Here is a 26,967-nt window from a genome sequence, read left to right as displayed (position 1 = left end):
GTAGAGTACGCTTGGGGAGTGTGATCGTGTGTACAGCGTCTCTTTATGTCTGTCTCCACGTTGGTTGAATGTGGAGTAAGTGCATATGAGAGCATGAGGGTGGGAATGGATGTTTGTGTCTGTGTGTGCCTGTATTTCTGTGTCTATATGTCAGGCTGGGTACCAGACGCCACCTCTCTGGGGACACCTCAGGCCCTCCAAGGTTTGGAGGCCTATCTCCACCTACCACCACTTCCCCTGCCAGTGGCGGACTCCCTCAGGTGTCGGTGCGTTGATGGTTCTTTGTGTCTGGGGGTGGGCGTCCAGGTACACACCGGCTCACTCCTTGGCGGCCGCTTATCGGGGCCTGGAGCCTGGGGCTCGCTCGGGCCCCTTCAGGGGTGGGGTGCCCCCGGCCTCTCGGCCTGGGGCTCGGTCACTCAGGCACAGCTGGCGGCCGGCGGAGCTCACGGGCGCGTCACTGCAACTCCCCCTGGCTTCTGCTCCGCGGCTGCTGAGTGAGCCCTCATCTGGGACTCTCCTCAGCTCTTACTGGAACAGTGGCGCGGCTGCCCCTCTGTTGGTCTTCCATGGTTTCTTGTGTTCTGGGGGCCTCTGGATGTCTGGAGTTTTGATCTCCTCCATACCTGCTTCACACCCTGGAGGACGGGGCTGTGGCCCCCCCCACACTCCCTAGCAGATCGTTACATGGAGAAACCTTTGGAATACAAGCGCGCTGATCCACACAGGTATGCACACGGGTGTTCACTGCTCGTAGACCCAAATTACACCTTTCTTGGCTGCTACTTCGAAGCACATCTGTCCTGCGTGCTGCACAACAACATTGAATATTTAGTATTTACTGCTGTTTACACTTAGCTAGATTAATGCGATGGTGTTGTGTTTAGTATGTTGCTTTGTTTCTTTTTTTTTTTGTCTTTTTTTGCTTGTTTTCTATTCTTCTCTCAACAGGTGATCCAGGAGATTTTTATTTTTTTTCTCCCCCCCTTTCTCACTGTCCCTCTCCCCTTCTGTTTTTCCTTTCCTTCCTCTTTCTTTCTCCCTTTCCTATCTCTCACTCATGTCTGTCCCGTCTGTAACATCTGGAAATAAAATATAATAAATAATAAAAACAAAGATCGACCAAATGGACCAATACGGCAATGCCACGATGATCCATTTGGCAAAGTAAATCCATTGGGTCTCCTTGTTGGTCTTCAGACAACAATTCTGACGGCTAAAGAACCAAATGGGACAGGCGAGAAAAAAAAAAAAAAAGGAAAGGGAGGGGGGATGAGTGTGTATCAGTGTATGTGTGTGTCCAGAGTTCAGCTGAGACAGTGTCCTTCCCAATCTAGTGAGAGTGGTTAGTTGCTGGTCTCACAAAATTCACAAGATCACACGAGATTTCAAACTGCAGGAAAATCAGTGGAATTATAAGAGGCAGATATCTACAGACACACCACGTGTGTGCTATTGCTATTTACTGTGGTTTAACCTGTCAAGGGCAAGAATGCACAGAAGATTCTGCATCAAGCCATGAAATCATTGCTTTCCTACTTTTGTTATACCTGGATTGGTGGCATGGAGGTTAGTGCTGTTACCTCCCAGCAAGAAGGTCCTGAGTTCAAATCCACAGTTTGGCTAGTTTACAGTGGTTTCTCTCTGGGTGTTCTAGTTTCTTCCCACAGTTAAAAGTCATGCAGTCATTAGAGTTAGGTTAATTGGCGATTCTAAGTTACCTGTGAGTGCAAGTGGTTGTTTGTCTATATTTGATAGACTGGTGTCCAGGGTGTACACCGCCTCTTACCCTATCACTTCAGGGTTATGCCCCCCTGCAACCAAGATAGGAGGATGGTAGTTGTTGTAGATTCATTCATTTTTTATGTTAACCAGACTTTGTTAAACATTATGTAATATGAAGACACCATGTAGTATTTAAGTGACCAAGTAGTACTGTGGTAAAAGTTATTGAACAGTGTTGAAATAAAATGACAAAATTGTGAAGGATTAAAATATTCCAAGAGCTCAACTTACTCCATCTGAACATGTTTCGCTTGCGTTTTATCAACACAAAATGCACAGGTTTACTGAACATGAATACGTTGTGTTGATTTATCTCAGTTGTTTAAATTTCTGCCAAGGCAAAGCAGTTGTGTGCAACCAATGTCCACTATTGAGTTAAGTAAATCCAACATGGCCGTTTTTTCAGTGTAAAACCTCAACATAAAATCAACATATTAAGAAAAGCCTCCGTTAAGATTGTTCAGGCTTTTTCATTGAACCTGCCAAATGTCTGTAGGGTGGAGCTGCTCTTGCTGCTTCAGAAGCCTGTCTACATAAGGACCTACAACTCTCTTACAGTATCACAGGACATGCAGTAGAATGTGTCAAAATATCTTAAACCCTTTGAGTAAGGTGAGAGTGGAAGCTCTCCGTTTGCTCTGAGCTCTGGATGTCTTCACTGTGATCAGCTTCGCGTTGGCAGGCACTGGCAGCTCCTTGTAACATGGTGTAGTAAAGGATGGGACACCCAGAAGTGCTTTGTCCTCGCTGGCACAGATGGCGGGGACCAAGCAGCCACAGGCACCGCCTTTCCTCGCCCTCCTCACTGCCTCATGGAAGACTTGCTGTACAGAGTGGAAGTCTTGACAGGCTGACACCTCGAAGAATACACATCCAAAATGAGACGCCAAGGCCTCACCATCCGACTGACGCACCTGTCTGATAGGACAAACTTCTCTGATTAGGAAAAACACCTTTACAACAAGTATCACTGTCATAGTCTGCAACCAACAGATGTCTTCATGAATTAAAACGAAGGTTTATAACAATACGGATCAGACAGCAGACAGTACGATTGGATAATGACCCAAAGGACACTCCAACACCAACCCAAGAGTTTGTGCAGACAAAGAAATAACATATTTTTCAATGTTCAGCTCAGTCACTCGTTCTCAGCACAACAGAGCTTTTCAGTTGCTAAAGCCGAAACTAAAGGCAGAGAGAGAAAAAACAGTGACTGCTGTAAATGAGCTCAGCACCCGGTGATGATCGTGGCGTCAAGACTTTAGGCAGTCATTGACTGCAAAGCATTTTAATCCAAAATTTTATTTTAAATTATACTAGTTTGTCCAATTATTTTGAGTATCTAACCGTCAACAATGGTTTGTTGAGTCCACTGCATTACAGATGGAAGTTAAACATATGTTAATTGTTTGTGTCTCATGATCAGTGGGTTCAACCAAAGTACCAGCAAATTGTACCTAATTAAGTGTCTAATGAGTGTAAATCAAAAAGGTGTTCTAAAGGTAGTCAAATTTACAAATGAGGACTTTGGTGTCTTTTTCATTTCTCCAGGGACATCTGAGACAAAGCTTTCTTCATGTGGCTAATTTCAGTGAAAAGGTCTACAGACTAATTTACACGCTGCCACACACACACACACACACACACACACACACACACACACACACACACACACACACACACACACACACACACACACACACACACACACACACACACACACACACACACACAGATACCAGCCTGTATCTGTCCATGTCCTTCTTGTTGCCCAGAAGAATGATGGGAGTTTGTGGCCTGAAGGTTTTGTTGTGTGAGGCAAGTGTCTGCAGGTACAGCTGACAGCCATTAAAGCTCTCCATGTTATCGATGCTGTAGACCACCAGGAAGACGTTTGCCCATGACAGATAACGTTCACTGTTCACTGGACCTTCCTACAAACACACACACATACTCAATTTCATTTTCTGTAAATTACTGTGTGAGCTGTCATTAGATTCTAGACTAAAAGATTTTGCTATCAGCACAGTGCACTAATTATCTCAATTTCTAGAGAAATGAATGTCCAATGTTGCTGCTAATGGAGCTGACCAGTGTTTTGCTGCCAAAAGCTTGGATGGAAAAAAGTTGGATAAAAAGCTGAGCAGATTTATCAGAGTAAATGAATAAATAAATAAATAAATAAAAAGTAAAAAACGTGCGGGTGGGGGGCATTTTGATACCTTGGGTATGCAGACAAGCTTTTATTTTGAAAGTCAGATATCTACAGGACACTCTCAAAAATAGATGAATCGATATCTTTTCCCTTGCAAAATGGGAAGTGCATCTATCAGTCAGCTTAGACCAAAACTTCTGGTGTCAGATATGCTGAAAAACCTTTAAATTGATTAGAAATCCCACTCTACTATTAATACAATACAAAATACTACGTAGAGTGCACTATACAGGTCAACAGATGTTCAAGATGGCCTTTACGTCATCTAACAACTGCTCACACTGTCACAGTAATACACCTGACAATTACATCCAGGCTCTTTTGGTTCTTTCCACCAGTTCAGAGTTTTGGTGCTGGATATCTGAAGTAGAGCAGGGCGACATGACCAAAAATATTTATCACGATATACATTTGAAAATTTGCGATAACGATATAACTGACGATATAACTGACACGAGACAAAATACTTTACAACTCCTCAACTTTATTAGTGCAAAAAAACCCATCAATGTATTTTCACTTAAACAAGCAGCTTACAAGACCGTGCAGAAAATGTTCCCACTAAGCCAGAAGGGAAAAAGAGGGAACACACACATGTAACATGGAAGCTCTTATAACATGTGGTTAGCCTAATTGGGCTTTCACCAAATCAGCAAAGATGCACAGAAAAGAAGATCAGACACCAACTAGGGAGGATCAGAAAGACAAGCGGAACGATCATCTCCTATGTAGCAGGTTTATCAGAGAAACTCAGGAGTCTTTTCCAAGCACAACATCCCAGTGTACTTTAGACCCAGCCACACACTCAGACACAAACTGGTTCATCCCAAACACAGAACTCCTAAACCCAAACTTGACAACGTAGTGTATGCTGTACAGAGCAGCGAGGATTGGTATAAACACATGGCACAACATAGAAGAGCCACCTCAACCAGACAAGACTCGGCTGTCCATCTACACCGAAAGGTCAAAGGTCACTTTTTATGAGGATGCCAATGTTCACATTTTGGACAGAGAGGACAGATGGTTTGAAAGAGGAGTGAAAGAAGCATCTATGTCCACTGTGAGCGACCATCTTTGAACAGAGGCGGGGTTTACGACACCAACTCTCTGCCATCTATAATCCAGTTTTGAGATCCCTTCCCAGACGCCTTAAGGCCCACTCACATCCTGGGCCATCTGACCTCAGTAAGTCACATGATAGGGTGGGGCCAGGTTTCACAATGGGTTCACTCGAAACCTTGGCTGATTGTGACACACACCTGTTTTCACACCTTGGCTCGTGCGATTAGGTAGAGGATTAGTAGGGGGTCCGTGACCCTCTTAGGGGCACTCCCCATAGGGCTTAACAGACAAGCTTCTCTACCATTTGCTCCTAGAACTGAAGAAGCTTCTCAGATGAGAAGTGAAACATCTTCAAGAAACTTAAAGTTGTCCAAAGGCTTTTCTTTCCAAGCTCCTTAGACTACAATCACCTGGATGACTGAGAACCGTCACAGACACATCTGTTGGGCATTTTTCTTGGAATTCAGACAATAATTCTGATAGCGCAGGACAAGACAATCGAAAAAAGGAAAGAAAAACAAGTCAGACACCGTCCTAGGTATCATGTAAATTTTCTAAAATTAACTAGAAGATTTTATTTTGAAAATGTTACCCCACTGACACGTCTTAATATGAACCAGTAAGTAATTGCAAGCTATTTAGGAAAAGTGCAAACCATTCTGGGGCTTTTATTTTGAAAACCAGACATAGGCCACAGAATAATTTCCTGTATGAAAACCAAATTTTGGCTCATACCTGTTCACAGGTGTCCATCACTCTCAGTGTGACCGGCTGCTGGTCCACCACCTCCTCAGACGAGTAGACGTCTTCTGTATATGCAAGGACACAGAACAGCCATGTTTAACTTTTCAAAGGCTTTCTATAGCTGTGCAGGAAGTAAACAATTCCAGTAAACACAGTAACGGAGCAGTGAATAAAAATAAGAAGAACCCGAATATTATCAGTGTAATGTTTCTGATTTTAATTATAACAATAGCTCTGCTCCATTGGCCTGTGTGCTCCTTGCCTGTGTAAAATATAATATGTCCTTTAATTTCAATTCAATTTATTTATATAGCGCCAAATCACAACAAAAGTCGCCTCAAGGCGCTTCATAGATACAGAGAAAAACCCAACAATCATATGACCCCCTATGAGCAGCACTTTGGCGACAGTGGGAAGGAAAAACTCCCTTTTAACAGGAAGAAACCTCCGACAGAACCAGGCTCAGGGAGGGGCGGGGCCATCTGCTGCGACCGGTTGGGGTGAGAGAAGGAAGACAGGATAAAGACATGCTGTGGAAGAGAGACAGAGGTTAATAACAGATATGATTCAGTGCAGAGAGGTCTGTTAATACATAGTGAGTGAGAAAGGTGACTGGAAAGGAAAAACTCAATGCATCATGGGAATCCCCCGGCAGCCTACATCTATTGCAGCATAACAAAGGGAGGATTCAGGGTCACCTGGTCCAGCCCTAACTATATGCTTTAGCAAAAAGGAAAGTTTGAAGCCTAATCTTAAAAGTAGAGATAGTGTCTGTCTCCCGAATCCAAATTGGAAGCTGGATCCACAGAAGAGGGGCCTGAAAACTGAAGGCTCTGCCTCCCATTCTACTTTTAAATACTCTAGGAACAACAAGTAGGCCTGCAGAGCGAGAGCGAAGTGCTCTAATAGGGTGATATGGTACTACAAGGTCATTAAGATAAGATGGGGCCTGATTATTTAAGACCTTGTATGTGAGGAGCAGGATTTTGAATCCTGGATTTAACAGGAAGCCAATGAAGGGAAGCCAAAACAGGAGAAATCTGCTCTCTCTTTCTAGTCCCTGTCAGGACTCTTGCTGCAGCATTTTGGATCAGCTGCTGGCTTTTCAGGGAGTTTTTAGGACTTCCTGATAATAATGAATTACAGTCGTCCAGCCTGGAAGTAATAAATGCATGAACTAGTTTTTCAGCGTCACTCTGAGACAGGATATTTCTAACTTTAGAGATGTTGCACAGATGGAAGAAAGCAGTCTTACATATTTGTTTAATATGTGCGTTGAAGGACATGTCCTGGTCAAAAATGACTCCAAGGTTCCTCACAGTGTTACTGGAGGCCAAGGTAATGCCATCCAGAGGAAGAATCTGCTTAGATACCATATTTCTAAGATTTTCAGGGCCGAGTACAATAACCTCAGTTTTATCTGAATGAAGAAGCAGAAAGTTAGCGGCCATCCAGGTCTTTATGTCTTTAAGACATTCCTGCAGTTTAACTAATTGGTGTGTGTTATCTGGCTTCATGGACAGATAGAGCTGGGTGTCATCTGCATAGCAGTGTAAATGTATGCTATGTCTTCTAATGATACTGCCTAAGGGAAGCATGTATAATGTAAACAGAATTGGTCCTAGCACTGAGCCCTGTGGAACTCCATAATTAACCTCAGTGTGTGAAGAGGACTCTCCATTTACATGCACAAACTGGAGTCTATTAGATAGATATGATACAAACCACTGCAGCACAGTACCTGTAATACCTACAGCATGTTCTAATCGCTCTAATAGGATATTATGGTCGACAGTATCGAACGCTGCACTGAGGTCTAGCAGGACAAGCACAGAGATGAGTCCACTGTCAGAGGCCATAAGAAGATCATTTGTAACCTTCACTAAAGCTGTTTCTGTGCTGTGCTGAGCTCTGAAACCTGACTGAAACTCTTCAAATAAACCATTCCTCTGCAGATGATCTGTTAGCTGTTTGACAACTACTCTTTCAAGGATGTTTGATATGAAAGGAAGGTTGGAGATTGGCCTATAATTAGCTAAGACTGCTGGGTCTAGAGATGCTTTTTGAGTAAAGGTTTAACTACAGCCAGCTTGAAGGCCTGTGGTACATAGCCGATCATTAGAGATAGGTTGATCATATTTAAGATCGAAGAATTAATTAATGGCAGGACTTCTTTGAGCAGTTTTGTAGGAATGGGGTCTAAAAGACACGTTGATGGTTTGGAGGAAGTAATTATTGAAGTTAACTCAGAAAGATCAATTGGAGAAAAAGAGTCTAACTTAATATCAATGGTACTAAGAGTAGCTGTAGATAATATTACATCTGTGGGATGATTACTGGTAATTCTTTCTCTAATGATAAAAATTTTATTTGTGAAGAAGTTCATGAAGTCATTACTAGTTAACGTTAAAGGGATGGTTGGCTCAAAAGAGCTCTGACTTTTTGTCAGCCTGGCTACAGAGCTGAAGAGAAACCTGGGGTTGTTCTTATTTTCTTCAATCAGTGATGAATAGTAAGATGTTCTGGCTTTGCGGAGGGCTTTCTTATAAAGCAACAAACTATTTCTCCAGGCTAAATGATGATCCTCTAAATTTGTGACACGCCATTTCCTCTCCAGCTTACGATTTATCAGCTTTAAAGTACGTGTTTGAGAATTATACCACGGAGTCAGGTACTTCTGATTTGAGGCCTTGAGGCCTTAGTTTTCACAGGAGCTACAGTATCCAGAGTCGTACGTAGTGAGGAGGTGAAATTATTAACAAGATAATCGACCTCTGTTGGGGTAGCGTTCAGATAGCTGCTCCGCTCTGTGTTGGTACAGGGCATTGGAGATGATAACAGTGGGTGGATTATATTCTTAAACTTACACTGTTCCAAAAAATAGTAATGTCACATTATTTTACTGTGTATTTTACAGTTGTGTACTGTTTTTCTAGAATATCATTACATTTACAAAAGTAGACTGTGATCTGACATGTCAAATGTAAAATAACATAACATCACTGTAAATGTAATAAAACACAATTTACTTGTTTGTTAAATATATTTTGTTGTACATATGCATATTTAGCTCGTAAAAATACATCCAGGAATGTCTCCCATCATGCCTTGGGACATGTGCTGCTGTTTAGATGTTCTTGTTTTATTGTTTATGGTTACGTTACTTTTAACTGTTATCTTGAATGCTGTGTTTACGCCGTGGTGCAGCGTCACTGACAGCTGTTGTTTTGTAGAGAGTGACTTCTGTTGTGCTGTTGTTGAACCTTGAGGCACATTGTAGCACTGGCAAGTGTTTCAATAAATAGCTCCCCCTACCAGCTTGGGGTTAAATAACAAGCTCAATCTCTCTGTGAGCTTCGTTGTTAAGATTTCTCTGCATGCCACAATGTAAAACATTGCACGGACACGCTGTGCTAATTATATATTTTGAAAAAGAAATATAGAGGTAGGAATTGCAGTTAATATAAATAACATGACGCTAAGCATCGGCCAATGAATGTGAACTAACAACAACAAGTTCGCGGGTATGGCTGCGACCATAGGAAAAAACCCTAATATGAAGGTATTTTACTGCATTTTACAGTAATGTTCTGTTCTTCTAGAATATCATTAAAGTTACGTAAATAGACTTTGACTTCACATGTGAATGTAAATTAACGTTAAATCACTGTAATGTAATACAACATAATTGTCATGATTATTAAATGTATCTGTCTGTACATATGCATATTTAGATTGTTAAAATACATTCACAAATGTTTCATGATTTCACAAATATCTGTCCAATATTTGAAAGATTGAACTGTTGAATTCAAATGTAAATGGCCTGTATTTATATAGCGCTTTACTAGTCCCTAAGGACCCCAAAGCGCTTTACACAACCAGTCATCCACCCATTCACACACTGGTGATGGCAGCTACATTGTAGCCACAGCCACCCTGGGGCGCACTGACAGAGGCGAGGCTGCTGGACACTGGCGCCACCGGGGCCTCTGACCACCACCAGTAGGCAACGGGTGAAGTGTCTCGCCCAAGGACACAACGGCCGAGACTGTCCGAGCCGGGGCTCGAACCGGCAACCTTCCGATTACAAGGCGAACTCCCAACTCTTGAGCCACGATCGCCCCTAATGCTATGGAAAAGTATATAACATGATCCCTATAAGCTTGTGTTACATCACATAAGTATTATTATCGTTGCTAGTTAGGGCGATCGTGGCTCAAGAGTTGGCAGTTCGCCTTGTGATCAGAAGACTGCCGGTTCGCGCCCCGGCTCGGACACTCTCCGTCGTTGTGTCCGTGGTCAAGACTCTCCGCCTACTAGTGATGGCCAAAGGGGCCGATGGTGCGATATGGCAGCCTCGCCTCTGTCAGTCTGTCCCAGGGCATGCAATCAATTATTATTTAAACCAACTGTTAACTGTATATTTCTGTACATTTACGCATTATGTTTCATATTTCCACATTCAGTGACCTTGTTTATAGGTAATTTCATTGTTTGATCACGTAAAAATGTTCCTAAAAGCACTTGGAAAAAGCAGAATCCCATGTCAAATTAGCGCAACAAACTCTATTTTAATTACTGAAAATAACCGTATTTTTATGGGACAGTTATTTTCTGTTATTTTACGGTCGTATTTTGGCGCCCCAGCTGCCGGAATATTACCGTTTTTTTAAGATGTTTTTTTTTTTTCCAATTTATAGATGATTTCATTGTTTAATCACATTAACATGTTCCTGATTTAATGTTTAGCAGCACTTGAAAAAGGCGAGATCCCATGTCAAATTAGCGCAACTAATTGTATTTTCATTACTGGAAATAACCGTATTTTTATGGGGAGTTATTTTCTGTTATTTCACAGTCGTATTTTGGCCCCCCAGCTGCCGGAATATTACCGTTGTTTTAGGATGGTTTTTTTTAACAGTGTAGTTACAGCACTTTCAGAAAGACATCTACTTTGATAAAGTCTACTCCCCACTGCTGTGTAATCAATTATTGCAAATGTAAATGTTATCAGGAAATGATCAGACAGGAGAGGGTTTTCAGGAAACACTGTTAAATGTTCAGTTTCTATGCCATATGTTAAAACAAGATCTAGAGTGTGATTAAAGTGGTGGGTGGGTTCTTTTACATTTTGAGTGAAGCCAATTGAGTCTAATAACAGATTAAATGCCATGTTGAGGCTGTCATTTTTAGCATCTACATGGATGTTAAAATCACCCACAATAATTATTTTATCTGAGCTGAGAACTAAATTAGATATAAAGTCTGAGAAATCAGACAGAAACTCTGTGTAAGGCCCAGGTGGACGATAGATGATAACAAGTAAGACTGGTTTCTGAGTTTCACAGCTGGGGTGGACAAGGTTAAGCATCAGGCTTTCAAATGAATTAAAAGTCTGTCTTGGTCTTTCATTAATTAATAGGCTGGTGTGAAAAATTGCTGCCACACCTCCCCCTCGGCCTGTGCTTCGAGATTTCTGGTAGTTAGAATGACTCGGGGGTGTTGATTCATTTAAACTAACATAATCATCCTGCTGCAACCAGGTTTCTGTAAGGCAGAGTAAATCGATTTGTTGATCAATTATTAAGTCATGTACTAACAGAGACTTGGAGGAGAGAGACCTAATATTTAATAATCCACATTTCACTGTTTTACTCTTTGGTTCAGATGTGGATACTGTATTGTTCTTTCTTTGTAATTGTTTATGTTTAAGTCGTTTGTTGATGGTTTTTAGTTTGTTATTTGTCTGTTTGGGAGCTGACACAGTCTCTATGGAGATGGGTTTTTGGGGGGGTAGCAGGAGGAGAGAAGCTGCAGAGAGGCGTGTAAGACTGCAACTCTGCTTCCTGGTCCCAACTCTGGATAGTCATATTTTGGGGGGTTTAATAAATTTGTCCATATTTCTAGAAATGAGAGCTGCTCCATCCAAAGTGGGATGGATGCCGTCTCTCCTAACAAGACCAGGTTTCCTCCAGAAGGTTTGCCAATTATCTATGAAGCCCACATCGTTTCTGGGACACCACTCAGACAACCAGCAATTTAAGGAGAACATGCGGCTAAACATGTCACTCCTGGTCTGATTGGGGAGGGGACCAGAGAAAAAAAATTTTTTTTTAAACTTTTATAATCTTGTGTAGCTTGTGGGAAATGCAGCTTGCACAGTACAGGGGGTGAAAAGGCTTCTTGCAGCTTTTTGAAAAAACCTTGATCATGTTCAGTGGTTGTTTTCAGTCTGAATGAAGGTTAAGAAAGAAAGAAGCCCACTGCATGAAGGTTCTAGGATTATCTGCATATTCAGATGCACCTTAGGGCTATACAAAGAAGGAAATTCAACATAGCCAGGCTTTCTTTGCTTTATCTAATCTGACAAAACTCCAGATAAACAGGTATCTCCAGATAAAGGTTATCAAGCTTCTTTGTTAATTCGGGCATTCTGTTTCAGTCTCTAAGTGCACTCATATTAAGGGGCATTTGATGCATCATTTTACTTTAAAAGGGACCGACTGAGTGCAGCCATTGGCATCATCAGAGGAATGAATGCTAGAGAGCTATAAAGAACCTTAAAATGTTGTCAAAGGCAACAATGCTACTGCAGATAAAACAAAGTGCAGAAATTCATGAATTCATGACAAAGAATAGAAAAATAATTATGTTCATTGAAATAAATGAGTCTGTTCCATCACAGCTGAGGGTTAAAAGTCTAAAACGTTAAAGTGCATACGCTTAAACATTACATGTCAGTCACTGTTTTCAGGTCTGACTTTGTCCCTTACACGAGAAAAGAGGAGATATAGAAATCGCTTTTGTTTGTCACCAGGTCAAAGAGAATAATAAGTGCTTCTAGACCATGATACAGTTTGTAATTCTGCCTCTGTACACCATCACAGAGGATTTTAACTCAATTCATCAATATGTGATTAAAGTGCAGTCGCCTTTACTCACCAGCATCTCTTTGGAACTCCTACTAAGACTTTCGGTGAATAGCCACCAAATAGAAGCTCAACACAACATATTTTATAAACTCTAGATCATTTATTTACTCAGTTTGTCACAGAAAGACAGAGGAACACGCCTCTCTAGGGGCAGCTGTAGATCAAAAGGTAGAGCAGGTAATCCACTAGGGATCGATACATGGCTGCTCCAGTCTGCATGCCAATGTACCGCTGGGCAAGATACTGAACCCCAGGCTGCTCTCTGATTCATTGACTGGAGCCAGGCCACTCTCCTGACAACAAAACCATTGGCTCTGCAGCTACTTCTGAGCCTCTGAAAATTGGGACTGTGTACAAATGTCTAAAATGTGAAAGTTTGTTTTTAAACAAATCTACAAATCGAAGTCATTTCTCATTCATAATGTTAGATCTGCGCACACAAATCCCAGTGAGAACGTTAAGGCTCCACAGGTTGTACATATGACTCTTCAGCAGAGATGCTAAATATCACTTACAGCATACTGCGAGTAAAAGAATCAATGAAAATGAAACGTATTCAGTCCATTTTCATTTGAAACTCTGAACGTAATCGGCTCCAGAACAGCATGGGGGTGGGGTGATGCACTCAAGAGTGAAAATGTGTCCCACAGAAACATAACAAAAGTCACATTAAAAGGAAACACAACAGGCTGAAGACAATTACAACTGTAAAACACAAACAACAATATGGTGAAACTGGCTTCCAAGACACAATACAAATACTTGAGCATGAAGGGGAAATATACTGGGTGGAAATTTCACTTTAAATACAGCACTTTCATCACCATCGACCAGCAATGCTGTCTGTTTTCTTACCTAGGTTGGGGTCATATTCAGTGATGAAGCGCTTTGTGAGAAATTTTACTGTCAGTGCTGTAAAACAAGAACAAAGACAGAAGAGAATTTACGGAGCCTCAAGAGACCAGGGTTAGTGAGGGGCATGAGAAAACCACTGCTACAAAAACACATTGAACGTTTGAGGGAAAATGCTAAATAAAACCCACCCAGGGAATTATGGAACTGTCCATCTCATGAAACAACTTCCTCTGGAAAGTTGAAATGTTTTGTTTCTACTTACTACTGAAAATCTTTTACTTTATTTCCTGGTGGATCTGGTGTTCATGCAGGCTCACTGAAGTTGTAACTTTGTGATTCTTAAACATGAATTGCTAAAACAGTTATTTGGTTACAAGTAAAAACAATCTAGCAAATCAGTCAGCCCTCAGTTTAAAAAGGAAGATTAAACATCTGTTGAAGTGAAAGATTAAAAGACCTGACTTCCCGCAGCCCATCACACCAAGAATCACCAGGTTACATTCAGCAGGATTACACGTCTTCACCTTCCCAAACATCATCGACAGGAATATCTTCAGAGAGACCGTTACACAGACTTATTCCTGACAGATGCCCCTGCTTTCAAATGATGCTAACAGGGAGAAAATAGACATCCAAACATGCTGAATCTGAGAAATATGCTTGTTTTCTCTTCTCTCAGATGAAAATACTGAAAATAAAAAGACTATAAGATCCAGATGTGTGCTGTGATCACAGTGTGCCTCTACTGCTCCGGGGAAAGCAGAAACGGTGTCGTGTGCAAATGATGCACTGACCTCTCCATTTTAGGAAAAAGATTTCAAACGGAGCCTGAAAAAGCTAAACTGAACTGGATGGAAGCACCACCAGGGCCCTATTTCAGGAAGCCGGTTTAGAAAACTCAGAGTGAAAAACGATACTCAGGGTTGAGTAACCCCGAACTGTCCAACTCGGAATATTCAGTTTCAGAAAGGCTGATAACACTTAGTTCAATCAACGCGGAGTTGCTTTAACCCCAAGTTAACTCATTCACTGCCAGCCATGAGTCAACGTATGTTTTCAATTGACGTCTATAGACGTCAATGGCAGTGAATGAGTTAAGCGCGCGCACGAGGATACATAAAGCCCTGATTAGTGGAGCACAGATTAAGCGAGTCACCATGGAGATGGAGGGAAAGAAGGCGCGGTCAATGTATTTCACAGCGCTTGAGGCCGAAATTCTGATGGCAGCATATGCCGATAACATGCAAATTTTGCAGAAAAAAAGTAACACAGCCACAGCTGCAAAACAAAGGGAGCATGCATGGCAAAACATAGCCGACAGAGTCAATGCGTGAGTGTTAATTTAAACATTGATCTAGGGATTTCCACCCATTTAACACGTTATTTTATTATATTTTATTTTGTATTTTATACATTTTTTTTCATGATGTGATGTGAGCGCAGGTGCAACCCAACAGGCCCCAAACGTTCCTGGCAGCAAGTAAAAATGAAATATAAAAATATAGTCCAAACAGGTAAGGTGTAATTGTATTATGAGCCATAGTGCTTGGTCAGTTTGTCCCATGTAAATCAATTGCAGTTAGAGGCTACATTACTTTTCTTTCTGTAAGCACTTATTGAAATTATCTGAGCACATTACAAGTAAATATTTGCTTACTCTGTATGCTCAAATGTGACCCGTTATAGCCAACAGAAAAAAAGCGGATGCCCGAAAAACAGGTGGGGGTCCTCCACCACCACCACTCACAGAGGCTGAGCAGTTGGCTTCCACATTTGTGATAATGTTGGCAGCATCACATATGATCTTCACAGTGCAGAGAACACAAATTAGCATCCATTACTATAATGAAATAATCTGTTAGTTTGAAATGCTACAGGGAACTATGTACCTGTACATTAATGCTGTGGAAAGACTTCCTGTTCACATACTCTCCTTCATTTACTGAAGGAGCAATGATTGGAATGTGAGTGCCATCTATACAGCCAATCACGCCTGGGAACCGTGAGAATAAATGTAAAATTTAAGTAGTAGTTCAAGTATCACCACATCATGAATTAAGCGCGCTCTAATCATTCTCTCCCGGCGGAGAGCTCTGCAGAGAATTTGGGCTTCAACATCTACTGGCTCTTCAAGGAAGGGGCACGCCATGTCTGACACTTCCTACAGTCAGGTTTCCGACACAGAGGCGGAGAAGGTCAGGGTTAGTTGAAGTAAACCTGCTAGGGGGCAGGTTAGCTTCACGGAGAGTGTCGTCATAGTAACTCACTCAGGCTTCATCTGAACTCGCTTTGTGAAACTGAAAACCCAGAGTTTTCGTTAACTCAGGGTATACTTACTCAGAGTTTGCACTAAACCGGCTTCCTGAAATAGGGCCCTGGTTTACTAAGCTGAAGCTGTCCCCATGCTAGTGGAGCAAATTGTCTGATTTCACTCAAGAGAGGGCTCAGAAGTCCATCCTTTCATAAATAAACCATATATTTGTAACTGTTTCTCTTACCTCTGTACAGGGACAGTCCAAGCTTTTCTGGGTGCCAAAGGATATTTGTGTAGCACATTTTCATTCCCATTTCAAGTTCAAATCTCCCATTAAAAGAAAGCACATTTGTGATCATATTAGCAGCTTCCTTTTAACAAGATAAACCTTATCGATGCAAATGTTTGGAGAGCACTGTTACAGCAGCCAAATTATTAGGACAACCTACATAAAATTGTTTAAAGATAAGATGAATTTTATTTATCCTGAGGGATGTTTTTCTTTTTACCAAAATTAGAAGCCTTTAAGCTGTGAATAGTTTTGTCAGAGGATAACCTAGAGCAGCGGTCCCCAACCCCCGGGCCTCGGACCGGTCCGTGAGTCGTTTGGTACCGGGCCGCGAGAGTTGAGGCTCAGGTGTGAAATGTATAGTTTTCAGGGTTTTTATCGGTGTTAGGGTTCAGATATTGAGGAAGGAGAGTACAAACCACCATGGTCCAGATGATCTTGGTCAAACAATGATTTTAATGAATACACACGTGTGGGAAGAACACTCTGTACGCAGACAGCAATTGATCTTCGACTTACTCAAAGCATACACAGATTTTTATAGCATCAGGGTTTGAATTAATGACGCCCCTTAGTATTTAGTATTTATTTATTTATTGTCATTGTCAAGAACAATGAAATTGCGTTTGGGGCTTCCATACAACCCAAAAAAAGAAGAAAATAATAAATACCCCTTAAAACCCAAGTGTACATATTTAACCCAGTGTGACTCCAATGCAATAAGACAATCCTTAGCAATAATGTTCGTAGAAATTCAGACAAAGACCTGAGAAACATGACAAAATACAACAATGCAACCCATTCAATATTATTGTACTGTGAGATATGATATCAGATATGATAGTTATCTATTTAAGAAAGAGGGGGGGGGGGCAGGAGGGGGAAAGAGAATAAAGATATGATGCACCAATGCAGACCAGTTCATTGCTATTAAGAAGTTGGATATGGTTATTGTCCGTGAGAGGGGGGCAGAGAGTTCAGGAGCCTCACAGCCTGTGGATACAGGCTGTTGGCCAGTCTGGATGTTCTGGCCTGTATAGACCTGTACCTTCTCCCTGAGGGCAGCAGATGGAAAAGGTGGCGCGCAGGGTGATGTTGGTCCCGCAGGATACTGTGCACCCTCCTCAGACAGCGAGTGGGGAAGATATTACTGATCTCTGGCAGACTTGTTCCAATAATTCTGCCAGCTTCTTTCACCACCCGCTGGAGTGCTTGCTGATCGGCCTTGGTGCAGCTGGGGAACCACACTAGAAATCCATACGTCAGAACGCTGCTGATGGCACAGTTGTAGAAGTTCAACATCAGAGATCTGGGAATGTGTGCGCTCCGCAGTCTCCTCAGGTAGTAGAGGCGCTGTTGGGCCTTCCGTGCAACTGAGGTGATATGGTTGCCCCAGGACAGGTCCTCGGTCACAGTTACCCCCAAGAATTTAAAACTGCTCACCCTCTCCACCGCCTCACTGCCAATGAAGAGAGGCAGATGGTTGTTATGACCCCTCTTCCGGAAATCTACAATGATCTCCTTGGTCTTTTTGGTGTTTAAGACCAAGTTATTGTCGTGGCACCATGACTCTAGTTGTTGCACCTCTGTCCTATAGTTTGTCTCATCATTGTTGGATATAAGTCCGAGCACTGTAGTGTCATCTGCAAACTTAACAATGAGATTGGACGCGCAGGAGGAAATACAGTCATGGGTGAAGAGAGTGTATAGCAGAGGGCTCAGAACACACCCCTGAGGGGCACCGGTGTTGACCACAAGGGTGGAAGAGGTGTTCTTACCCACTCTGACACTCTGTCTACGGTTAGTGAGGAAGTCCACAATCCAGTTGCACAGAGAGGAGTTAAGTCCCAGTTGGTGGAGTTTGGGACGGAGTTTGTATGGCCGGATGGTATTAAAAGCCGAGCTGTAGTCTACAAAGAGGAGCCGTGCATAGGTGTTCCTGTGTTCCAAGTGCTTCAGTAATGTGTGCAGCACTGTGGCGATCGCATCCTCGGTTGACCGGTTCTCCCTGTATGCAAACTGGTACGAGTCCAGGGATGGTGGAAAAGCAGCTCTGATGTGTTTAAGTAACTCACCTGAAACGTAAATGAGAGCTGTGGCAGAAACGCAAAGCTGCAGTCTTGTCAGACTGTTTTTTTTTTCAGTCATCCGTTCGTTCGCTCCGGTGAATGCATCCAAACTTTGCAGAAAGTCCTATTAGTTTAAAAAAAGTTGATATATTGTTGAAATACATGTTGAAATCAGCTGGTAAAAGCCAGTCAGCTAACTGAATAGGTCACTATCATGTTTACATATGTGTTCAAGGTCAACTTAAGCCATGTCCACACGTACACGGGTATTTTTGAAAACAGAGATTTTCCGTTTTCGTTTTAAAAAATAATCCCGTCCACACGTAAACGCAGAAATGAAGGAAAACGCTGCTAGGAACATGCCAAAGCAACAGGTGGCGATATATTCCTAACCGTGCAGAAATGTTGGCCAATCAGAAGTCTAGAAGCCTCGGTGGGAAAAAGTAAACAAAGCTGGGGCATAGAAGCAGAAGCAAGTGGTATGTGTGGAGGCAGTGCAGAGAGTACAATTAACAGTAACAGTATTGTAGAAATTCATTTCACCGAAACAATAACGTGGCGCACAGTGTGACGTCAAAAAATGAGCACACCTTTGACACTGCGTTTTCTCCATTTTTCTGTCCACACATAAATGCAAAAACGGAGTTTTAGAAAATATCCACCCTGGCCGGAGTTTTTAAAAATCTCCGTTTTCAGTGACCAAAAACGCCGTTTACGTGTGGACGAAAGGTGCAAACGCATAGAGAAATCTGCGTTTTCAAAAATACCCGGGTACGTGTGGATGTAGCCTAAGAGAATGACTATTAGGCAAAGCAAACCAAAATTACATGATTTGTTCAGAGTTACTGTCAAAAAAAATTTAAACACACAAAAAAAATACTCATCTTCACATTAATAGGAGCATTATAGTCAATATTACTTTTATTGTCAGTATTGGTCTTTTTTTTTTTAAAGGTGAAACTACTAAATATAACATATTTCAAATTGTCAGTAACTTGTCCGACAGTAAATAACTGACATAACTAATTACTTTCATACAAACCAATCAGTAAGTTATTTTGTATATTTTTTTAAATGAGTAATCAGTTATAAATAACTATTTGCATTTCTGAAGTAACAGTAAGACTACTGACAACATTAACTGTTACTTTTCTTTTCTAAAACTATCTTTTGTTTTTCTTTTCTTTACCTTTTTTTCTTAGTAACTCAGGAGGTTGTGTTTTTGGTGGCATTTGTCTGACTGTTAGCAAAATAACTCAAAGTTATGGACAGATTTTAAATTTTCAGGAAATGTCACAAATGGGCCAATAAACAAGTAATTCAATTTTGGGGGTGATCAGGCATGATCAAGGAATTTAAACTATACTGTACTGAACTCTCCATGTGCTTTGCTAGTCTTATTAATCTATTATCAAGTACTGCTTTGTTTGTCATTTTAGTTGTCATTTTAAAAGCTCAAATTAAAGACATCAGTCAGTAAAAATACATCTACCTTGTACCTTATGGGCATGAATCTAGCTAACTAATGAATGCAATATTGTTTGGTGATTGCTACCTATCAATGCAATTATTTATTTCTGTTTTAATAGATATGTTTTTGTTATTCTGTTTCAGAGTGGATTTCAAGAAGATGGAGAGGGTCACCTGAATCTTGACATTTATAAACATGCAACTGCATTTCTTCTTCAAGCCAAGGAAACCCATCGACTGACACAGGTAATTTATGCCATTAATTTTCCATTGAATTGTATTTCATTGTTAGAGAACCTAAAAGCAATATGCTTAACTTATGCTGAACAGTGCTCAAGCTATAACTTGGGCACTGTTCAGACCTGGCATCTTGAATAGATCATTCAAGATGTCATAAATGGACAGCTTTAGGTATGTGAGTGAAACACCTGACATTCGAATGTGTCTCCATGTACTTCATGGGTGACCACTCAGATCTCACTCCCCCACTATATATGGAAATAGACATGTATGTTGCATCCAAAATCTGCCTATCACTATATTTCCTTAGCATGAGCTAAGAATAGAGACAACATAATACACACAACACAAATTTTCAATTTGCATTTCCACCTATGATCCGATTCCTCAAAATGCATTATAATTAAGTGAATACAAGGTTTTAACGTTGCATAAGGCAATATTATTCTTTACAAAAAAAATTGGGTGGTGGGGGTAACTTATTTTGCTCATTGCATCGCACTAACTTTATGTAACTGAAGGTTTCCTTTTTCAAAAATTGTGTCTGTGAGTTTGCATGTTGACTGTGTTTTCATATGAATTTTGTAATTAAGGTTTTTTCCTTTGTTTTTCCTCTTCCACAGAGAGCTGTTAACCACTTCGTGAGTGGAATCCAGCAATATCAGGCCGTATTATTGGAGCACTTAAAACAACAAATGAGTGACATGATTGAGAGACATTCTGGGGACCTGGATCAACTAAAGAGTGATGCAGTGGGGGTATTTGACCAGTTTGTTGACCCTTTCACTCAAATTGCTTCCACACATTTGCAGGAAAAGACTATCAAAGAACTGTTAAAACCAGTTGAACCAGAGATTATTGTCACAAAACAAACAGTCTGTTATTCGAAGCGTGGAGACTCCAGGGTTCTTGCCATTAAAGACCATTGTTTTCATTACATACCGTTGTTGAAAAGTTTGGAGCAGCTGCTATCACATCCAAGAATGCTTGCAATGATTGATGAGAGGCCAAAGCCATGCAAGGATGGCTTTCTTCATGATTTCATTGATGGAGACATTTTTAAGTGGCACCCACTGTTTATTAAAGTCCCTACAGCATTACAGTTGATTTTATATACAGATGAAATTGAACTATGCAATCCTCTTGGATCTAGGGCAAACAAGAACAAGCTGTTATTGATTTATTACACCTTAGGTAACATCAGCCCTAAGTACAGATCAAGACTTCCTGCTATTCGTCTGCTTGCCATGGTAAAATCAAAAGATCTTTCCCGTTGTGGTATAGATGAGATATTTGAGAGGATTAACCGTGACTTAATTGAGCTGTGTGATGGTGTCCAAGTTGTCACTGCAAGGGGTGAGAGGACAATTCATGGGGCACTCATATCTGTGTGTGGAGACACTCTAGCTCAGCATGAAGTGGCTGGATTTAAGGAAGGAGTGGGTTTTGCCTACAGTAAATGCAGGCACTGCGAATGCCACTTTGAAGACATGCAGGAAAAATTTAATGAAGATTTTTTTGTTAAAAGGACCATGGCCAGTCATAACAGGCAATGTAATGACATTGAGAAGGCAAGTACGGACTTTCTGAAAGACAAACTAAAAATAACGTATGGTATAAACAGGAGAAGCAAGTTAACAGACTCTCCTCACGTTGATATAATCAATCAAACCCCGCAAGACATCATGCATGTTATCCTTGAAGGCGTTGCCCCATATGAAATCAAATGTGTTTTAAAGAATCTTGTGCTTTCAGGGCAAATGAACTAAGATTCATTCAATAGTGCAATTTTGTGTTTCCCTTATTCTCCTGTTGATGTGAGGGATAAGCCTTGCCCCATATCTGTCAGTACGCTTTCATCAAATGACAATAAATTGAAACAGTCAGCTGGGCAGATGCTGGTTTTGTTGAAGATCCTTCCATTTCTTATGGACAAAATTGGAGAAAATCATTACACACAAATGCTACGTAACATGTTAGAGATCATAAAAATTCTGTTTTCACCTATTATTGCTGTCTCAACTCTCTCCAGATTGAAGCTTTTAATAGAGCAGCATTTAAAACATTTCAAACAACTGTTTCCAGATGAAAATATTATACCTAAACAGCATTATTTACTGCATCTTCCTTCTCAGATTAAGGCTCTTGGTCCTACAGTGAGGCATATGTGTATGCGTTTTGAGTCAAAACATTGTTTCTTCAAGCAGTGGGCTCTGAAAAGTAGTTTTAAGAATATTTGTAAATCTCTTGTGAAGCACAACCAACTTTATGAATGTAGTCAGAACGTGCATGAGAAACATCCCATTTTTTCAAGTGAAGTCGACATGGTTCCAGCCAAAGAGGTGAAAAATGTTCATTATGTAGAAGGCAAGATTAAAGACTTCATTGAGCAAGTTGAACATGTAGTTTCTGTACAGTGGATTATGCTACATGGAAATATACATTCATGTGAAAAATCTTTGGTTATTTCTGATGTCATAAATGATGCTCCAGAGTTTGCACTTGTTAAAAACATCTATATTGTAAATGCATCTGTGTATTGTTTTGAATGCCAGCCTCTCTCTACAGTTGGGTGGAATGATCAATATTTAGCTTATGAGGTAGAAGTTCCCTGTCTAGCTCAGGCAAATATTTTTGTGGATGCTGGAAATCTTGTTGATTATACAGCGTACCACTATGTAAACTTTAATAACAGCAAGTACATTCCAGTGAAGTATGATCTAACTGACATCATCAAACATTATTCTTGAGTCTTTTGTGAATATGTGGGCTGAAATAAGGTTTTTAAAGACTGGCAAAAAAATTGTTCTATTTACTTTTTATTTTACTTTTGGCGCAATCTGTTCAGTGAGGGAAACAATTTCAGTGTTTTGCCTCTTTTTCAATGTCACATTGATATGGTTTGACTGATAAATACACTGTGCTTAAGATACTAAGACTCATAATAATGTAATGTTGGGCATGATATTAACCTGCAGTTCTCAATAAAGTAGATTTGATGTCCTGATTCAAGTTAGGTCTATTTCTTGAAACAAGATGATAAATCTTTTACAAATAACACAGCAGCTTAAAACGTTTATGAAATGCCAAAAAAGCTTGTTTCGTGTGAGATATGACTCAAAACAATATGTTTTCAAGAGTTTTTCACTTAACAAGATATCCAAGATGCACTGTCTAAAAACAAGTTCCTATATCTCACTGAAACGTTACTCTTTAGCTGATTATGGCTTATTTTAAGTGTGATTAGATATTTTGACTTGAAATAAGACAAATATACTTGGTAAGATTGCAGTGTAACTGAGGCAGATCTACCCTGATGGACAATGGGGACTCTAACCCACAAAATGACCAACAAAGGTCTGACCTAATGACCAACCGGGACTTTAACCCAGTATTTAAACTTTTCCTAGCAGACTCTAACTGCTTTCATTTCTTTCTTCTTAGCAGACTCTACTGCTTCTACGCATGAGATTTTTCATCAAAATCAAAACAGACATCCACCAGTAATTTCAGTGAGTAGACTTAAATGTTATCATGTCCAATTTGGCACACTTTGGAAATAATTCAACAGGTAGTGCCTTACCTTTGGATAAGCCGGCTTATGCCCACTCACTTCGACTACTGGAATTCATGTCTGCCCGTCAGACCACCTCAGACCACCAAATTTTACCACCGAAGATTATATTATTAATGCAATGGTAATGATGATAATTATTTAACAATAGCAGTAAAATTTCCCTGCTCCACATCGGTTTTCAGCGTTATTTTGTTATCGTTTTTATCGTTAACTCGGTTTTCCTGGTCTTTTCACGTGTGTTATGAATAAATCTGTTTTTTGGTACCGGTACTGGTTTTATTTTGTTGTATGTATCCGCGACACCTTAAAGGCCGGTCCGTGAAAATATTGTCGGGTATAAACCGGTCCGTGGCGCAAAAAAGGTTGGGGACCGCTGCTTTAAATAATGTTTACTTTTATAAAAGTAGGATAATGAAAAAACATTTATCATAAAATTTATTATTGACACATGTTTGTGGCAATAAATATGTGAATCAACTAAATGGGGCGGGGGGGAGGGGGGTGTTGGCCCAACTGGTCTTAAACTAAGAAACACTAAAGTTAAATTTGAAAACAATTTAAAACAAAACATCCCCATTCTAAAATGTCATGTGACAATCTGATTGGCTTACGGAGTGATGATGTCACAAGGACTATGTTGCCTTTGATCTGAAGTCTATAAATAGGGGTCAGAAGCAGCAATTTATCAGTTTGTTCACAGCCTTCAAACGTTCGACCAGAGATCCATTTGGAAATATTTCTAAGCCTTTTCAGAGTCACTGTGCACAGGCTCCAACATGCCTCCACGAAAAGGCCAACAAAGACAAAAAGATTATGCTGCCTGTCCTTTGTGTTCTGGCCGGCCAATCTCTCCAGGAGAAATTGTGCGGCCAATCTCTCCAGGAGAAATTGTGCGGCCAATCTCTCCAGGAGAAATTGTGCGGCCAATCTCTCCAGGAGAAATTGTGCGGCCAATCTCTCCAGGAGAAATTGTGCGGCCAATCTCTCCAGGAGAAATTGTGCGGCCAATCTCTCCAGGAGAAATTGTGCGGCCAATCTCTCTGGCATCGTTGGACCATAGAAGCATGATGGGGAGATGTTATGAGGAGACTCCGTCTCAGATTAATCCTCGTCCACTTCCAGGGAAAACTACATTTATTCAGGTACGTCCAAGACACCCTGGCAGAAGTGCAGGTATGGCTTCCCCAGTGAATCCTCCTGTAGAGTCTCCATCAACACCACCTTTCCTCAATTCTGATGATGGATTACCACCAGTTGATTGTTAAAAATTAACTGCTAAAATAGGCCATTAGAAGTATACTTCATCTTGTCTCCCTATATCATGGCTGGGCATTCTCAGTCCACGAGGGCCGGTGTCCCCGGCCCTCGTGGACTGAGATTGCCCAGCCACCCCCAACCGGTCGCAGCAGATGGCCGTCCCTTCTTGAGCCTGGTTCTGCCGGAGGTTTCTTCCTAAAGGGAGTTTTTCCTCTCCACTGTCGCCCAGTGCTTGCTCAAAAGGGGATCATTGGATTGTTGGGGTTTTCTGGCTTTTACTGTAGTGTTTTCACCTTACAGTATAAAGCAGCTTGAGGAGACTGTTGTTTTGCCATGATGCAAATTGATGCACATCTATTATAGCATCAAAGTAAAACAAAAAAACTAAAGTATACTTCAATGAAATGAATCACAATGTCTAATCTGGCAAAAAAAGAAAAGAAAAAAGCTTCCACCTTTAAATAAAAATCCAAATCACAAACACATTCTGATTTTTGTGTTTTTTTGTGTGTTGTCACATATAAAATCTTTGCACTCTGTCACGGTCTCAGTGTCTGCCCGGCCGGCTCCGCAAGGCTACATATGTTTATTGTGTTGCTGCTTTCTTCCACTCGTCATTCTGCCGGGGCGGAGCTCAGGCCCACGCACCTGTCTGCAATTACGCTGCAACGTGTCCTGTCTGTATGGAGACTGAGCTGCCAGAGTAATAATGTAGATACAGGCCTCTTTCTCCTGCTGCTGGTGTTCATGGTTTTATTCCATTGATGTTGCTATCATTTGTAAATATATTTATTTGCTGTTATTTTATCAATTTTCTACTACTGTCGTTCATGTATTTAATTTTTGTATTTAAATATGATTTTTTTAAGTAATGCTGCGAGATGGACAGTTAAATAAAGGTTTCATTGAATAAAAAAAGATTTAAAGATGACTGGTGGCGGAAGCAGAGCACAGACTGTGTCTATCGCTATCGTGTGGTGCAGAGATATATTGCCATTGAATTTAGACAACGAAAGCTTGGCTCACAGAGCAGCTGCAACACGAACAAAAAACATTAAATAGCAACATGATGTATTATATTATATTATAGTGCAAACAGATATCAAGTGGAAGACAGTCTGGATGGTCCCCCATAAATATTTGATTGTAAATGTAACCCAGGTCCCACGTAGCTATGGTAAAGCTAGAGTATGTAGTACAATGAGACTGGGCCTGGGTTCGTAGTGCTACTAGTAATTGATAGGTTTGTAGCTTGTACCTATCCGCTGGAACGTTGAAGACAATATAATTACACTGCAAAGCAAGACACAAGCAGGCTGGTTTACTCATGCATGAGGGAAATCTGGCTGGAGCCAAGTGTCGTCCCACCACCTAGCCTCCATCAGACTCTCAGCCAGGCTCCCCATAGCACTCCTTTTATTGTGGTTACATGAATATGCATAGGGTCATTAACATATGACATCTTACATAGGTATACATGTGAACAAAGAATACTGTGTGTGTGTGTAATCTATGCCGGAACACTCTGTAGAGGGAGTGAACGCACTCCCCCTTCATGCTACACAGAGCTGTTACTTTAGGATGAAACATCCTTTCAATCCACCAATGATTATATACACTTCTAAGCATATATGAGTAAATATTTCTAAGCATAAATGACAATCAACAATACAAATCTAACATTTCCCCCCTTTTTGACCTTTATGCTTGAAAAGTTCCCAGTTATGAATACCTCATGTCTGACAGTTTCAATGCAAACATTGTTATATTCAGCATATGTCAAATCACCCTAAATTACTGAAAAAATACACAGTTTAACAAATGTATTAGCAGTTATCCCAGTCCTCATTGATCTCATCTCATGGCAAACTGCATCCTACAAGCAAACAAAGAAATTGTTAATTTAATAGTGAAAATAAGAAAGTAACATTTTCAAAAACATCTCAGCTTGGTGATGCTTCCTGCGGGTGTGCAAATCACATGTCTCTCTGCAGGGTGGTTTGAGCTCTGCAGGGCGTCATGAATGTCTCTTCCAGATGTTTCCATCATTGTCCATAGGACCAGAGTCCAAATGTATGTAGAATAAACATTCAAACATACCAGTTGGTTTTGTTGTTTGTCAACATGGGTCTCAGCTATTTCCAGAGCTGCAGACCTCTCAGCACTCTAGTTTTATGGCCTCCCATTACCTCACTTCAGGCCTTCGTCC

General features: G+C 40.8%; 2 protein-coding genes across 2 annotated transcripts; one reads left to right on the top strand and one right to left on the bottom strand.

The window, feature by feature from the left end:
• Positions 1-1,291: 1,291 nt before the first annotated feature.
• rasl12 (RAS-like, family 12) lies at positions 1,292-14,159 on the bottom strand. Its single transcript, XM_085410179.1, has 5 exons — positions 14,060-14,159; positions 13,603-13,659; positions 5,804-5,877; positions 3,532-3,722; positions 1,292-2,703 (listed from the first exon to the last, which is right to left on the bottom strand). Exons 1-5 carry the CDS (start codon positions 14,139-14,141, stop codon positions 2,370-2,372), a joined length of 738 nt encoding a protein of 245 aa, XP_085266305.1. The 5' UTR covers positions 14,142-14,159; the 3' UTR covers positions 1,292-2,369.
• Positions 14,160-19,801: 5,642 nt separating this feature from the next.
• LOC146679288 (uncharacterized) lies at positions 19,802-23,553 on the top strand (the record flags this gene model as incomplete). The annotated part of the gene is made up of 2 exons (XM_085407043.1): positions 19,802-19,930; positions 20,548-23,553. Coding segments are annotated over 2 exons (1,275 nt in total), but the record flags the coding sequence as incomplete, so codon positions are not given.
• Positions 23,554-26,967: the final 3,414 nt, after the last annotated feature.

This window comes from Rhamphochromis longiceps, linkage group LG1, assembly GCF_057381845.1.
Source record: "Rhamphochromis longiceps isolate RC_006_pf linkage group LG1, R_longiceps_female_GT1.1, whole genome shotgun sequence".
Lineage (NCBI taxonomy): Eukaryota > Metazoa > Chordata > Actinopteri > Cichliformes > Cichlidae > Rhamphochromis > Rhamphochromis longiceps.
This window is presented reverse-complemented; position numbering and strand designations above follow the sequence as displayed.

Coding starts and splice junctions, on each gene's coding strand:
- rasl12 (XM_085410179.1), bottom strand. CDS start 14,141: ATGATGTTTGGGAAGGTGAAGACGTGTAATCCTGCTGAATGTAACCTG. Junction 13,660..14,059: donor GATGGGCTGCGGGAAGTCAG/GTCTTTTAATCT, acceptor CTTGTTTTACAG/CACTGACAGTAAAATTTCTC. Junction 5,878..13,602: donor TGAATATGACCCCAACCTAG/GTAAGAAAACAG, acceptor TTGCATATACAG/AAGACGTCTACTCGTCTGAG.